This window comes from Talpa occidentalis, unplaced genomic scaffold (assembly GCF_014898055.3).
Source record: "Talpa occidentalis isolate TD23 unplaced genomic scaffold, MPIMG_talOcc4v2.1 talOcc4.3, whole genome shotgun sequence".
NCBI lineage: Eukaryota > Metazoa > Chordata > Mammalia > Eulipotyphla > Talpidae > Talpa > Talpa occidentalis.
This window is the reverse complement of record NW_023603184.1, coordinates 76,321,697-76,339,482: the sequence shown is the minus strand read 5'-3', so window position 1 is coordinate 76,339,482 and position 17,786 is coordinate 76,321,697. Positions and strand designations below refer to the sequence as shown.

General features: G+C 32.6%; 1 protein-coding gene across 1 annotated transcript in view; it reads left to right on the top strand.

The window, feature by feature from the left end:
* The window catches only part of LRP1B (LDL receptor related protein 1B), a 1,722,250-nt gene that overhangs the window by 1,687,613 nt on the left and 16,851 nt on the right, over positions 1-17,786 (top strand). Inside the window, exon 86 of the mRNA XM_054699700.1 lies at positions 386-490. Coding sequence (XP_054555675.1) covers positions 386-490 — 105 coding nt within the window. The remainder of the gene's footprint in view (positions 1-385; positions 491-17,786) is intronic.

Genomic DNA, 17,786 nt, shown 5'->3' with positions numbered 1-17,786 from the left:
CTAGAGTTTTGATGATGTAGATTATAATTCATAATGGTATCACTAAACCCTAGTATATGAAAAGAGAATAAGATACTGATGTTAATGTCTCCTGAAGAATAAATAAGTAATATAATATATTGTTTTACATATATATCTAGCTTTATTAAATTTTTACATTAAGCAAATGGGAAAAATTTTTAAAAATGCCAAAATATAACTTTCGTCTGTCAAAATTCTTTTTAAAAAATTCTTTGTCTACAACAGGTTTGTGTCTGTGAAAACAACTTTTTGCCAGCCACTCCATTTCTCCCTATGATGAATATTCTCATCTGCAAAGTTTGTGTCAGTTTTCTACAATAATGATGCCAGTAACAATGTGATTTTTTTTTCTTTGTTGCTGCAGCTGCACTAATGGAAAGATTGCCTCTAGCTGTCAGTTATGTGATGGCTACTGTTATAACGGTGGCACATGCCAGCTGGACCCTGAGACTAATGTACCTGTGTGTCTGTGAGTATTTTAGAATGGTGTGGGCATTTCATGATATGAATCTATATGTACATGGAATCCCAGCTTTATTGTTCTCCTTTCCTGGAGTAATGCGTTTTAAATTAATGTTTCATGGACATCTCTGATCCAGTACTTTCCCTCATTGGTTCATGTGTTACAAAATCTTCTCCTTCATCAATTTGCTAATAATTTCATAAGGAAGAGTTCATTCAGTTGTTAGCTCCATACCCATTTTAGCCATTCATAGATCTTTGAACTGGGAAATGTTGGGGGAAACTGTTCTAATTTCATAGACTTTATTCAGATACGTGAAGCCAAGAGATAGTCAAATATATGTGAACACTTGGTACTTACATTATAACCATTCTTTTCTAAAGAACTTGAGGGATCTTCTCAAGTGTTTATACTATTTGAAATTTGCATCAGGTTTAAAGTGTTGTATTATGCAAACCTATTAAGCCCCTGATTCCTTTGGAGTACTTAACTTGACTCTAAGACTCAAACTGATGTGATCTCTGTTTTGAATTTTTTTATCACTGCTTGACCAGAAGGATGATGCCCACATATGACCCACTTCCGCACCCTCCCCCCTTCATCAGAGTACATGTAATGAGTATATATGAGAGGAAAGTGAGCATACCTGAGAAAAATTTTATTCATATGTTACTATATCTGTATGAAATAAATTTGAAACATATTTGGAAAAAAAAGTCAGACGCTTTATTTAGCTGTATTTTACTGAAATTCTGCAGATGCTCTGTGGGGTTTAAAAGTCAGCGCTGTGACCAGAAAGAGAACCCTTGTGATCACTACTGTCAGAATGAGGGGATTTGCACTTTAACTGCGTTTAATGAGCCGAGATGCAAGTAGGTTTAACCTTCCACTTACCACTGCGCTTCATGTGACATCATTTCAGGCCACAGTTCATTGGTTTAAATCATGAACATCCACATGCATTTCACAGTGTATACTTAATCTCGGGGCTCATCTGTGTCATGCACACTTAACCTTTGCTTCGCTCACTGACAAATGTCTGCACCACAATCAGTTCAAATGTATAGAAATATAGCGGAAGGAATGAAAAAGCTCGCGGACCTGTCTAATGAAAATGTTTTTTAGAATAGTGGCTTTTAATTAAAGAAGTACAGAAGCAGATTTTTTTAGACTTTGCTACCACATATTATATTTGGATTTTTTTTTTTTTATTCAGTGACTCAACTATTGGTAAAACAATACATCATTTTGTTTCTGAAAATTTTACTGAGGATTGTTTTAACTTTAATCACTAAGATATCTTTACAGAAGAAATAGATGCATGCTAAAAATATTCCAGAAACTTCATTTAATACTTCCAATATTTCTTCGTTCAATGACATGAGACGTGTCAATGAACATAAATTGATTTCCTCAGAAATTTCAGGACCACCTTTGGGGTAACTATGTTCATCACAATGCAAATTATGCTTGCATTTTACAGTTGAGCGTTAAAGATAGATCATATCTGACATCCTCCTTAATACTGCATGTCATAAATAGTGCTCATGGTTGGCATCTGATTATAGTCCCACGGTGATATCTCAGAATACTTAGTAATGGGTTTAAAGCATAATTCTATTAAACTTCAGATGTCTCATTATCAAAACTCTACATTTTTTTTAATTCAGGAAAATGTCACTCTTTAGGCAGTAATTTAAAAATATGGAAAGTGATTAAAAGAATCACATACAAAAAACTGGTATTTTTCACCTTTCTCTGGAAGATATTTGAATATGATAAAACAATATTCCAACATAATTTGCATCCAGAAATAACTTTTTAAATAGTAGGAAAATGAACTGGAGTGTAGGAAAATGAACTGATTCAATGATCAGTTCATACTCAGGTTTAGTAACCCATGCAATTGAAGACAGAGAGGTGACCCAATTTTAGTCCTGGAAACTGGAAAGATAAATTGGAACCCAGTTTATGCCAAGTGAGGTGAGTCCATAGGATCCTGATAGTAAATGAGTAGTCAATGAAATCTAAGGCAGAGGCATGAGCTGAGAGTTTGCTTTTAAGGATGATGCATGTAAAAGAGAGACCTGGAGGTCCCCTGCAGGGTCCCCACACTAAAAGATTTTGCAACATTTCAGGTACAAAGAAATGAGAGCTTGAACATGGCTTGTGCCCCTGAGGGGGAATAGTAAGCTACGTATACTCATGGATATTTCAGTTATTAAATCCAGCAGGATCCTTCACCAAATATTAATCTAGGTACTTAGCAATTTTAGGAAACTGGCAGTGGCTGTCCTGGCACCAAGTTTTCTTCTATCTTGTCCTTGTCTCACTATTACCAGGCAAAGAGAGATGGCATCTCAGGCCCACCTTGCCTCCTCCCCAAAAAAGAGGTCTCAGGAACATATCCCATCCAGAAATGCTATGTGTCATCAGAATAAATATCTCTCATGATATTTATCCCATAATAATATTCTCTTCTGCTTTTTAATTTTGCTATATACTGTCAGAGGCACTGGTCTTTTTGAGGTGATAATCAGCCTATATGATAAACTCAACTAGGAAAGATATAATGTTTGGAGGTATCTAGAGCAAACCTCTTTACTTTTCTCTTTATTTCTACCTCTGACTGCATTTGACTTTATGAAAATTTTGTCTAATCCTTGGTTTTGATGACTTAAGAGTAATTCTGATGTTAGGAGTAATGTTTACTCAGTTCTTCAAATCACTTAAGGCATAAAAGAAGCATAGCAGAGGCAATTACATTCTATTATCATTCATTTATTCATTCATTCTCCAAATATTTGTAATCTCTGATGAGAGCTTGTGTAAATTTGGAAAGAGAATTAATAACAGCTAAAACTGACGTAAAGACTTTATGCCAAACACTGTGTTACTCTCTATATATTATATGTATAAAGTAGATTTTATTATAAGAACATTTATATTTCATTATATTTTATTATAACAACAATTACAACTGTTAGTATTCTCATCTAATTGTTTTTCCCATCTCACAGATGGTAACACTAAGGTCACATATAAGAAAGTGGTGGATACCTGAGACTCCAATTCCTATTGTTTGATTCTAAAGTCCAGGCTCTGGTGATAACTTTTGTGCTGTGTTGCTTCCTTCATGCTATAGTAGCCCCAGTATGACTTTTATATCTGAAGAATATAAAATTCATTTTGGGTTTATGAATGAGTTTTAAAAAATTAAATTATCATTTCATAATGGCTATGTTAGAAAAATGATCAGAATGTTCTAGGGAAATGACTGAATAGAGATCAATTAATAATTATTAGAAAGAGATGGAAGAACATAGATGAAATTACTTTTCATCTACAGATATGTAGTAATTGAAAAATTATTAGGAATTTTACTAAAAACTTTGCTTAGAAGAGAAAAAGCCTAGTTAAACAGCAGATCTGAAAGTAAAAGGTGAATATTGTTGAGAATGGATTTTTTTGACCTAATGGCAAGAAAGAAGACCAAAGAGACATGTTGGTTTCTGTTCATGAGGTAGATTTTATGAAGTGACACAAAGGTGGATTTATAGAAAGAAGAGTAGAGAATTAAACATGGAATTCTAGGAGATACCAGTGATCAATATTATGTTATAGAGAAGTCAACAAAAGCAAATGAGAAGGTACAGAAGTTGAAGGAGATTTGACAGAGTAGATTCTTCCAAGTCAAAGGAATAGCGAATATCAAAGAAGTCTAGATTCTTAAAGGGGATAAAAATTATAATGGCTTATTGGGTTTTGCAATTATATTGCCATTATAAGAGAAGTTTTGAAAACTGTGTGTGACAGAAACCAGGATTTTTTTGGACAAGTGAAAGTTGAGAAAGGAGCAAAAAAGAGTGTAGAGTTCTTTTTTAATGTTTGCCTATATAGCAAATGAACAAATTAACAGTGGTGACTTTAAAGAAAAGTAGGACCTAGAGGAAAACATTTTTATAATAAGAAAGACTTAATTCTTCACTATTTGTTAATGAACCACTATTATGGACTATAAAGATAGAGGACTTTATATTATGGACTATAAAGATAGAGAGATGGTTCAAGCACTGATTTTATGCTCATGTCTCTTAGAGTTGAAATTTCTACAATATGGAAAATTTTCTAATTTAACTTAGACTATTTGTATTTCATATGCTACTAAAATATAGGTAAATAAAACTAAAATTTAATGTGAGGTAACTGTGTCTTGTGCAGTACAAAAATAGTCCAGCTAAGGAGACTTAAACCCTCAGGAAACCTTCCTAGTGGCTAGTCTCCTGATATGGAGAGAGATTTGGAAACACATATTTCAGCCTCAGATTTTAAGTGGTAGTGGTCATGCATCTTTAATGAAAAACTAGTATCTACTATTTCATATAGAAGTTTTTACAGGAAGCAAAAATTGCCCTAAGAGAGAAGATATAGTGCTTGCTTTAGTTTTTGTTGGTAGTACATTTTTCTTTTTTTCAGAGTGAAAACCATTTGAATTGTGTCAAACTTATACACATTTGGAAAGTCTATAAAGTATTCAGATATATGAAGGTGACAATTTTCTTTTTCAACACAGAAATTTTATTACTGGATCTTTCAATTTAAGGAATAGATTTGTTCTGTGAAAGCCTTCACTTTTGTCTCTTGATGGCCATTTTCACTTATTACTATGTATGGAGGTAAAAGAAAGTTCCAAAGAGAAGCCTACAAAAAAATAGAATTTTTTAAAAAGTTTATCAGGAGAGAGTTTGGATATTTATTAAAGTTGGCACATTGAATAATGTTAAAAACATATTTTTTTTTAAATTTGATATGTGTTATCTTGACAATATTTGCATTCTTAAATAACATCTAGTGAAATGTGGAATTTTTTGTTGATTTTTAATATCTTACTGTAATTATTTTTATTGAGGGAACATTGGTTACAATAGGTGTGTGATTCAAAGGTCTAGGATAACTCTCCAATGAGGCAGCTTACCACAGCAGACCTACCATCGAGGGTCCCTTAACCCTCCACCATAGTCCCTTAAACCCCTTCCCACTCCCCATTTTGTAGTCGTGTATGCTCAATTCCAGTCAGTTTTCTAGCATTTGTTATTGGTTTGGTTTGTCTAACCCTTTCTGTTTCTCTGTATTCCATGTATAAGTGAAACCATCAGGATTTGGAACACAGAAATTTTCAACACTGCAAATACTATTGAATTCACTAGCAAGCTGTGTTTCTACCCACTTCTAAATTTTCTCCCTAGAGTCAGACTTTCATTAATACTGGATTTAATTGGCTTTAAATCATGGACCTACCTCCACAACATGTCTTCCAGAAATATCCACAGTAAATTTTACCACCAATAATACAGACTTGTTCGTGACTATGTCACCTCTCATACCACTACTACAATACTTGAACAGGTAACAGCACATGCATAACCTCACCACATAACCACAGGACCATTTAACATCTAGGTTCCTTTACTTAAACAGGTCATTGATCTAAATGTGTCGCCTGCATTTTTTTTTTTCTACTTAGCTCTTATTATCATACTAGTCCTAACTGAGGGATCATCTCTTTTTATGTTGACATGACTAATAGTAAATGACAACTGACTGAAAATGGGCTGAAGATTTTTAAAAGAGAAATACCAAATTTTATTGAGAATCAAATATATAAATATATATCTAGGGCTTCCCTGGTGGCACAAGTGGTAAAGCACAGCACTATGAAGCACTTGCAGCCTCTACAGCATGAGTTCCATCCCCAGCCAGCCAGGGAGAAACCCACATGGCACAGCAGACCTCTCCTGACTCGCCCACTGCTCCCTTCAGCAGTGTATTTCAGTCAGTCTGCCTGTTCTGTTCCCCACTCTGTCTCTGGTGAATCCTCTCGCCCCCACCACCACATCTCTGGCCTGTATGCATAAATAAATAAATCAAATAAAAATAAATATATATATATATAATTTATATAGTATAGATATTGTTTTATATTTTATTAACATAGGAAATATTTTCAGTATATAGATTAAATATTATATGTGAATATAATTGATATATTACATTGGTATTCTCCAGAGAGACAGAACCATTAGGATATATTTTTATATTTCCTATTGATTCTGTATATGTATGTATGTGTTTGAGTGTATATATGCATATGTATACACATATATATGTAAAGAAAAAGATATTACAGTAATTGACTCTTGGAATTATGAAAACCAAGAAGTTCCATGATGTGCTATCTGCAAACTAGAAAATAAGGAAAGATGATGGTATAATTCATTCTGAACCTAAGCCTGTGAAGCAAGGGGACTAAAGGTGTAGGTCCCAGTCCAAATCTAAAGGCCCACAGATCAGGGGTGTTGATGTGCAAGAACAGAAGATGAAGGTAATCTCTCAAACAGAGAGAAGGTTCTTGCCTCTCATAAGATATTGCATCTGTTAGCAACTTGAACTTAGTCTTGTAGCCTTCAGAACTGTAAGAAAGTAAGTTTCTGGTGTTTCAGCAAACAGCACCTAGGGACACATGAAAGAATGGGATAGGACAATAAGAAGGTCAAAAGTCCCCGCCTTTATAACTCCTGCTCCTGTGATCCTCCTGTCATCTAAATTTTAAATGCAGATTCAGATCATCACTCAGGTCTCCTGTATTGGGAATGTCAGAGAAAATCAAGCATTGACTGATGTCACCGTCACTATGATATACACAGTGAGGAATTTGTATTGATTCCACAAGATACAGCATGGAAACAAAGGAAAAGTATGAGTTTGGAGTCATGCTGACCTGGATTCATACTCTCTTTCCTCCAATTGCTATTGGTGTGACCTATTGGCCTCCCTAACTTTAGATTTCTCTTCAGAAAGATGATTCTCTTATGTACATACATATGAAAACCTCCATGAAAATGTGTTCTATGAGTAGAGATAAGATTAGTGTGAAAACCTTTGTTTACAGTCACTCATTTATTTAGTTTAACCATCTATGGCTCTACACTTATAGCTAGCTTTAATTTTTTTTTTTTTTTTTAATTTTGGTTAGTGCTGTGCATATAGTTCAATTTGAGGCAACTTGTTGAAGTTTTCCTGGCAGCCCAAATTCTAGCTCCTGTCTTTGGCAAAAGGTCATGACTGAGATCTTAGCATTGTAGTTAAAGTAGAAACATTTGAAAATTCCATTTGTTTTTGTATACATTGCATGTTTTATCTGACCTTTCTCATAATATAAAGCTTGAGAAATCACCCAGAATTCTCTAGACTCCTGAAGGCAACAAGTTATCACTTTCTCCACTTAGATATGTTTTAGTATAAAATGATATAAAACATGCTTTGTCAAACTGGATTAAAAGAACTCCTCAATACCAATATCAAATACATTTTTTCATCCTATTATCGTTGTTAGATCATGAATATGTTTCAGAAACAAAATTAGTAGTTCTGATAATTACTCAAAATAACCACATTTCCTAATAATTACCACAGTTATTTTGTTTATTATTTATTCTGTACTTTTATGCAGACATACATTTGTAGAGTACTATGAACTTCAATGAGATCAGATGATAGACACTTTCTTATGTATACTTTTCATATATTATGCAAACCACTCTTTGTCAGTATAAATAATAAGATTTTTTTAATGGATCTAGAGTTCCATTATCTGAATTGTCCCTACTTTGTCTAGTCAGCTATCATTCATAATTAGATTTGTCTTTTTGTTTTATTGTTTTTTTCTGTTTAAACTATTTTTTCCAGAATTCTCTATGTCAAAATCTGTTTACTTATCTCATTAGTTTTCCAGGGCTAAATACCAAAAGTGGAAATATTAGGTCCAAAGTTAAAGGCTTTATGAATCAAAGTAGCTATTACTTTGAGCGAGTTCCATTATACTTTTGTGTCACATTTTTCTTATTCATAAAGACAGCATATTTGGATTTATTATTTACTAATGCACTCTTAAATTATAAAGTAATGTGCTTAAATCTGAGTTCCATTTGCATTTCTATTTACAAAATTATTTTAAAATTTGATCAGAGTCACATTCCAAGATATAAAATCTCCTAAAATTCCTTAAAAATCTATGAAGACACTGAGAAGACAGACTTCCACTAACAACAAACTTAGGAATTACAGAAAATGTATTGTTAATGCTAAGGAATAACTGAAGAGTTTAATTGTACAATTCTATGGATTACAGCTAATTATGTTTATCTTTTTCAATCATTTACTACTTATTTTTCCTATATTCATAGTTTGTACATGTACTTCAAAATAATATACCAGCATATATCTAGGTATATATGTAACCTATTTATGTCACATAAAGACACTATTCTTTTCCACATATTTCCTATTATCAACCCCCTAGTCAAGTAAATCTATAGTCTGTAAGTACTACAAACCCAGATTAGCTTATACTTTGTCTTTTTATAGAACAAAAAATATTGCCAACATTCTATTCCTGTATCCTGTATCTATTCATCAACATATATTTATTGATCACCTACTATATTCCAAAAAATATCCAAAACACTAAAAGATATATCAGTGAACAAAACAGACAAAAAGTATTTGACATGTGTGATAAAGATTAATTGATGAACTGCTGTTAATTGAATTGGGGTAATATATGCCTTTTGAAAATAGTTTTTAGTATTATTCATATTCTCTTTTAAAAAAGAAAAAAAAGAAAAAAATAATTTTAAACTGTTATCTGAAAAGGGAGACAACAAAAATTTAATTTTGATATTACAGTGCTTCTGAAATCATATCAGTTCAATCACTTGCTGTTTTGAAAATGGCAGAATGACAAAACTCTGAGAAGTTTGCTATAATATGTATTATTGCTTCTTGCCTGTAGCAAGAACAATTCTCCATGTGGTTAAAAAAAAAACAAAACTAGACAGCACTGTTAGTTTTTATGTTTTACTTCATCTCAAACACAAACTAAAAATAACTTACTGTGAACTATTTCACCAATCTATTTTGTTTCCTTTCCTTTTATTTTTTTTTTTTTTTTTTTGGTGGTGGTGGTGGTTTAGATATATATAGGCATCTGTTTTTTGTGTATCTTTTTGGAAAAAACTGATTTTCCATGAAATTACCTCCTTTCTCTGATCATCTGTGTGTGTGTTTACATTTTTCATATTACCCTATGTTTTATGACTAAAACACTCATGTATGGTATTTGGACATGGAACATATTTCTAGGAAATTGTCCTGGAAATGCTATCTGTTCTATGCTGTGACCCCTTTAAATTGATATATGTTTCTCTCCAGTAGATTATAAATTCCTTCAAGTAAGAGGTTGTATCTGATTTATCAATTTTGCCCTGCCATCCACCATGCATTCTGCATGCAGTATGTGCTTAACTAATGTTGTGAAAAAAATTTTCTTAGTGACTGTATTTTCTTGAGATCTGACAGCTTATGGTGCACTCATCTTTCTATCATCTGTGTAATACATCTTACGTTTAAAATACATTTTTAAAATTTTCAAGAGTCAAGGGAAACACAATGATGATTAATTTACCATGATATCTGATTCTCTTTCTCATCTTTAGAGCATCTTCTAAATTACCACAGAGTGTTTACTGAGTGCTCTGTACCTCAAGCTACATTTATTTGTAAATAAAGAAATAGATCAGCTTAATAACACCATCTCAACTTATTAGGGAAAATTAATTTTACTCATTTTTGTTCTCTCTTGTTTCCTTTTGTTTGTTGCTTTACTCTGGAATCCTTTCTCAAAAATGGATCAGTAGCAATAAGAAATGAATAGCCTTTGAGAATCTCTAAGTCTATTTGAGGAAAGAAATGAGACAAGAAGGAATATGGTTGAGCCCTACATATTTGAGTAAGATAAATGGAGCTTATGGGGGAGTATTAGACAATGGCAATAGTGAAATAATTCTGAAGAAAGCAGTATGCTTAGCTCGGAATTGGAAATCCATTCTATAAGCACTAGAGGTGCATTGATTACTTTTGAAATATGAAATGTCACAGTCATATGAATGACTTTGAAAGGTCTTGATAACATGATGCTCTGTTGGAGAAAGATCCCATGAGTTTAAAAGATTAGATATTAAACTGAATCCCACTTTGCAATTTAAAGGAGGACATGATTTCAATTAGAAAATATTTTTAAAACTGTTTAATAAAATGATCCAACTTATAAATGATCTTATATCATTTTTTCTTCTCTATTTCATTTTTGTTTTCTTAATATGGAAATGCTAATAGTTTCTACCTCTCAGATAGTTTTGAGGATTACATTTAATATATGTAAAGAATATAGAATATTGTCTTCAGCTTTGTAAACAATTTTTTTAAAAAAGTAAAATCTGAAAGCTGTGCAGTGCACCAGACATAAAATACAAACCTGTTATAATTCTGGGAGTTTGAACATGAGAAATAAAAATATGTTTTTTTTTAAATATTGCTTATTGAACACTAAAAAAATATAGAATGAATAAAAGCTTATCAGTGCAATAATAGTGATACTAACAGTGACTGGGAAGGAAACTATATTAAATAAAGCCCAACCGGAAACCTCTTGAGAGATTATAAAGAAAACAAGCTGACAAATCCATGCTCAATTACCTTAGACAATACACATAGGAATTACCTTTATAAACATTTTTAAAGTAGATTTTTAAATGCAGAAGGATGCAAAGTAAATGTGGGTACCCAAGGGATGTTCATTAGAGAGTGATCTGCATTAGGCATTTCATCTTTTTCTTTGACTTTTTGATTGTTCCAATCTAATTATTTTTTAGTAAAAGTTCAGCATTATTTTTCTAAGTCCTTAGGTTGAGAAATACATAAGCACATGCACAGGTACCTCAGAAGCCTTTGTTGGAGTTTTGACAAAGATAATGACTTCTGTTTTTCACAAATTTTAAAAAGGTAGAAATGACTCTTCCATATTACAACAGCTACTTAAGTCTTCATTTTCTCCAAATACTCTCCTTGCAGAAAGGAGAAACTCAGTTGTCTTTACTTGTCCTGCTGTCAGACTGAGCAGTCCTCCACATGAACAGTGACCTTGTGACCCCACAGAGAATATTCGCTAAGAGTGCAAGGAAATTGGAATGACTGATTTCAAACAGATCACAACTTTTCAGCAGGGATATTGAGCAATTCAACTTTTGCCATCTGTGTTGTCCACATTGCAAGAGTCAGGTCATTTGATGTCCCTTATTTGTTATGTGTTCCTTGGCATATTTTCAAAGCATAAATATGAAATGTGCATGTCTTTGGAGCAGTGAAGGCCAAGAAAAGCTGTCACACCAATATGTATCCTTTATGATTTCAGGTAGCAAGTGGCAGCTTGTTCTAGCTTTTGTCATGCCAAGGAGGAAAAAGGAAATAAAGGAAATACAGATATGACATTTTTTGCACAAGTTTACACTCCAGTTTGTGCTTTGAGAGTACAAGTGAGAATGTTTAATAGAGAACAATTATTACATAGGGCAGCTATTGTTATGAAGGTTTATTGTCACATTTCCCCTTAATTTTAGAATATGTTCTTGATCTTTAATCAGTAGATGAAAATAACCAAAGAAACCAAGCATAATATAACTACATATTATTTTTGTTTATGTAATTTTTACCTTGTTAACAATTTAAATTGCTCTCTTCTCTATTAGATTGATCTCCAGATTTTACTGCTATTAAAAAAAAACACACAATTTTCTAATGCTAGTTGCAACAAAGGTTCATTTCTTGTTCTGTGTTCTATGCTGGAATAAGTCAGGAAAACTACATTAGCTAGCACTTTAACTGATCCCAAATTAACTTTATACAATTCCACAAAAAATATCAGACACATGTGGTTTAACCAGCAACACTGGTTTATAAGTAAATAGAAATTAAAAATTATATTATTATCACATAGGGAAATATTTCCCTTCTCCTTTTTCATAGCATTAGTAGCTGATGAAGGTAGTATGTAAAAAGAGTATAGAAACTTAAGCCCATTACCTCTTTCATTGGCATATAAGCCAGAAATCATAATTGTATTGATATTGTTATCATATGTACTATTTACAGTTAAATTCACAATATGTTCTTCTGCATTGAATTAACTGAGATGAATATACATCATACATAGAGTACATCCTTTAATCTCCCAGGAAACTTGATTTTGTTCTTTACATTTATAATAATCCATTTCATCTTACTAAAAAGAAAGCAAAGGACAAAGGAAGGAACAGAGGAAAGAAGAAAAAAAGATTTGAAGTTGTCAAAAAAAAATACAAAGCTGAGAGATAAAATATAAAATGAAAAGGAAATGGATTTAGGGGAAAATAAAGGTTAGAATCTAAGAAGCTAGATCTGTGGACAGTGCTTACAAAAGCAGAAAGTATTGCTCTCTGTTATTATAAATTAAAAAATTGAAATGGGTGAATTGTGTGGAGATATATCCTTTGTGAGGAGGGGAGACTTATTACATATATCCATCTAATGTCAAAACACACATGTCATCTGTGTCATATCAGACCAGCACTTTAATTTTATACAATCACATAATTGAATTAAATTATTTCTTTGTTACAGAAAATTGATTTTCATGTCAAAATATCAATTAGATAAACACCTGTAGAATTTTTGTCATGGGAAGAAAAATATGTCTTTGTTGACTGCATCCAGGTGTCACAAAATTTACATCATTGAATATGTAAAATTGTAACATATTCAAGTGGCTTGAATGTGATCATCTAGTTTCACAAAGTAACAATTAATGAATAAGTGATGGCAAGAAGGAGCAAGATTTTTGCCTATTACTGTGGCTCTTGTAAAGTGTTTCCAATAGTAGGTAAATATGAGAAAGACTGCTAACTTGCTGAAAACATGTTCTTATATTCTTTATTATAAGATATAATTCAGGTATATTGCATTTCACTCTATTTGTGTATATTTATATGTGTCCAACCATGCATCCTTCATGCCTTCCATGCATTCAATGCATTCATTCATTTTGTCAAACGGCAAACATATTGATTGACCAAACATGCATATTGGACGTATTATAGACACTTCAAGAAATGAGTAACCACAAATTTGAATAATGGTTGTCTCTGCCAATCTAGAATAGTAATAAGCAAATGCATATTTCAATATTTATGAATGCAGGGGGTAAGGTGAAAAAATAAATGTGAATGCATATATAGAGAAATTTAAAAATAGAAGTACCATAAAGATATTTATAACTGCAGTTTTAGGGAAATATTATGCCTACTCCAAACACATGTAATTGATACAGAAACCATTGCAGTTTTCATTATAAAGGATTACTATAGGGCCACCCTGGTGGCAGAGGGTTGAGCGCAGCCCTGTGAAGCTGTTCTCAGCCTTTGCAGCATGGCTTAAATTCCCGGCCCGCCTGGGAGATTCCTATATGGCGGGGCAGACCTCTCCTGTCGTGCCAGCTGCTCCACTTAGCAGTGTATTTCGTCAGTCAGCCTGTTCTGTTCCCCACTCTGTCTCTGATGAATCCTCTCACCCTCCCGTGCCTCTGGCCTGTACCCCAGCTATTGTATAAATAAAAAAATAAATCTTTTTTTTAAAAAAGGATTACTATAATACTTCATAGTATTTTAGATTTATTAAAGGCAATTACCTGTACTTCCCAAATCAATTCTTAGGTCATTGCTACATAAACCTTCTCACTTTGAGTCTCAAAAATGTAATCTGATCTTGCATTAGGAAATAAAAGTGTGTTTGTGTACACCCTCTGTCACAAGGTTTTTGATATCTCTGTCTACAATACATCCCTATAAATGCTAAAAACAAACAAACCTGGTGAGGCTTTTACAAGTAAATAATATTTATGCCAGATAGATTTGTTAATGCATACTGAGACGACATACCAACTCTTTCTCAATCTATTTCATTTACTCATTTTTTATTATTGTTTTGACTAAACAATTAAATTTTATTCTATTTTTTAATTAATGTTAATTTACAACACAGTAAATGATTTAGAGGTATAGATTCACACCTCTTCAGAAACGTGGGACCCTATCAACAAAGCACACATGATCCTCCACTGCATAGCCCAGGTCCAGGATTTTGAGGAACAATGGAAATAAGTTGATATTGACACATGCAAATGGTTTCTTTATCAATTATAAGTGTTTTGATTCTGGAAAGGTCTAATGGTATCTTTTGGTGTATGTGTGGAAATCTTGTAACTACAAGTGCTTTACTAAAGTACCAGAAAAGAGATGGTCATTTGTATATCAAAATCACTCTTCACGGAGATAAGCTCTCACGAGCACTACAAAAATTAAACGTGTTCAAAAGTAGAGTTATAAACTGCACTTCATCAACACATTCGCATACTCCGAACTTGGCGGTGCTTCCTGATATCCCTACCATTGCCCTTAATTTGTACAAGATTGATATAGTTTGTACTTAATAACTGCAGCTGGATATACCAGACATTCCCATAATGATTTTTTTTTTTTTTTTAGACTTTACCACCAAGTACTGTAGAAATCCTAAGATTTAGAAAGGAGCCTCATTAGGTTCATTATAGAGACATTTTTTTTTAATTTTATAATATTGTGCTCAAACATAAAATAATCAGGTATCAAGCTTAATTTGTCAGCATGGTACTAAGCATCATGATTTCCCACTCCCTCCCCTCCTGCTCTTCAACCCCACAACTGTGTGTATTTTTTAGCCAATTTTGGAACTGATGATTCTCCTTGGCATCATGCAGATTGAACTTTCTACTGCTATTGCAGCAAGCATTCAGTTTTTCATCCCACCTTGAGTTAAGGAGTTGTAAGCACTGATTGTGATGAAATAGTCTGCTGCTATTTCTTCAGTTATGTCTACCATTTACTTAATACTAATTGTATCATTGTTCCTTTTCCCTTTCAGTTGATATATTTAATGTATTTAGCTAAGTAGAAATTATCTACTCATTCTAAAACACACATTATGCTTATCAAATCTGTTTTCAATAAAATTCCCTGGAAAATATATAGATGGTAAGGTTTCCCATTATTTAAAATTTCTCTTTTTTTCATACTTATTCAGTCACCGTTTCCCACACCAGTGTCCATTTCTACTCAAGTGGCCTGCTTAGAATTTTATAAACATAAATCAAAAAGCATTGTAACAATCCCAGTCTTAACAAAAATTGACTATTAACAAAGATATGGATATTACTTGGAGAAATACATTCTTTTATATTTCTATTCTTAAATCACTTAAATAATAATCCATTTTATTAATTTTATTTCCTTCATGGGCACATCTTCAGTTGAAACTACTCATTAATTTTTACATTTCCTAATATAATTATTGGTCAAAGTTCATTGAACATTTCATTTTTAAAACTTCATTACATTAACTCTTCTCAGAAGTCAGGAACACTTTCTCACCAAATTCTCCTAAAATTAAAGTTTTCTTACTAATTTTATCAGTACTAGATAACAAGTAACACTTCATATTCAATGTAATATTTTTAATCTAGGTATTATAATATTGTTATATAATAGAGTTAGAAAGAAACAAGTATACTTATTATAATAAATACAGATAGAAGATACTACCTTGAAGACAACAAAACAGGGCATTACCTTGTGATTAGCACAATCCTGTTTGAATAGAGAAGTGCTGAATAAATGTAAACTGTAGTACAAAGCTGACTACAAAAAAGTACCATATGAGTGAAATAAGAGTTAGTTGTTATAGTGGTGTAAAATTGCTTGGAGTAATAATGTATTCACCGCCATAACAATAGCTGTATATGACACCATGCACATATTAGGCACCTTTAATCCCATTTTGCCATATTTTTTTCTGTGTGCAGAAAGAAATGGATATATTAAAATATTTTTCTTTCTGAAGGTCTCCATCACCGTGGCTAATAGGGATAACCCAACATATGAGATATACGAGGAGAAATTCAATATCTGATTGCTTGAAGATTCATCTGAATTTCATTTAGTCAGAAGATTCCCATGAACTTTAAATTTGATAAAAAAGAGCAGATAATATAACAATTTTATTTTGAAATCATCCCAAAACAAGTGACTCTAGACCAGTTGTGGAAAATCCTGTGATTCATGGAAGTTGACCATGTGACAGTGAATTATATATCTAAGATTTTAATACTTATATATCAAATTTTGATTCTCTTTGTAATAATCCCTATGACTTTAGAGCTATTATTATTTTGCCTAGTTTAATTATGTCATACTTATGCTATTATATGTAAAAATCCCCTATTAAAGATTATATTGATAATTTCCTTTTATATATGCCAAACTTATTTTGATATTCTAAAAATGTTTACTGTGCTTAGAAATATCTGCTGCACTATTGCCTTTCCACATAGATATTCCCCTATGTTATAGGAAGGTAAAAATTCTGTAACTCTACAAAAATTGCACAGGCTGTTAAAGGCTACAATAAATTAGTCAGATTATTTGTCTGGTACTATTCAAGTGAAATTACCAAAAACTGTTTTCCGTTTTACAGAAACATTATATAAGTAATAACCAATTTTATGTAATCTTTTAAAAATTATTCCCAACTAAAGAATAAAAATTTGACTAATAATAATGTACTATGGTGGAGGGTTATGGAAGAGTTTGTGGTAGGTATGATACTGTATCTCTAAATCATATACAGTGTTGTAACCCAATGTTACCTCAACTTACAAAAGTCTATGGGTAATACTAATAATTTATCTCAAATTATTTCTTGACATATGATTTGTAAATTCCTTGTATCAGTGTCACTTTGTTAAAATGCAGACTTCTGTTTGTAACCCATAAGTACCTATTGAAAATATTGGCATATGGTACTCCAGAATCTCAATATAACACATTTTTCAGTGGATAATCATTAGTCTACCTAGACTATAAAGGAGAGATGATAAAACATGTTATAATTAAGAAAATTTCATACACGTAGCTATATGAAAGTGGAAGAATGAGATTAAAAATAAGATTGGTGCAGCAGACCTCTCCTGTCTCACCTGCTGCTCCCCTCAGCAGTGTATTCCAGTCTATCTGCCTGTTCTGTTCCCCACTCTATCTCTGGTGAATCCTCTCACTGTCCAAACTCTGGCCTGTGCCCAAGTTCTTGCATGCATAAATAAGTAAATCTTTTAAAAAATAAATAAATATAAGATAAAGAAAACAATGTAGCAGTAAATATATTTGTGTGTGTGTGTGTGTGTGTGTGTGGACCCTTGCCGGTGGCTGGGGATCGAACCAGTGCTGCAGAGGCTGCGGGCAGCCTCACAACCCAGTGCTCAACTGCTGTGCCACCAGGGGAGGCC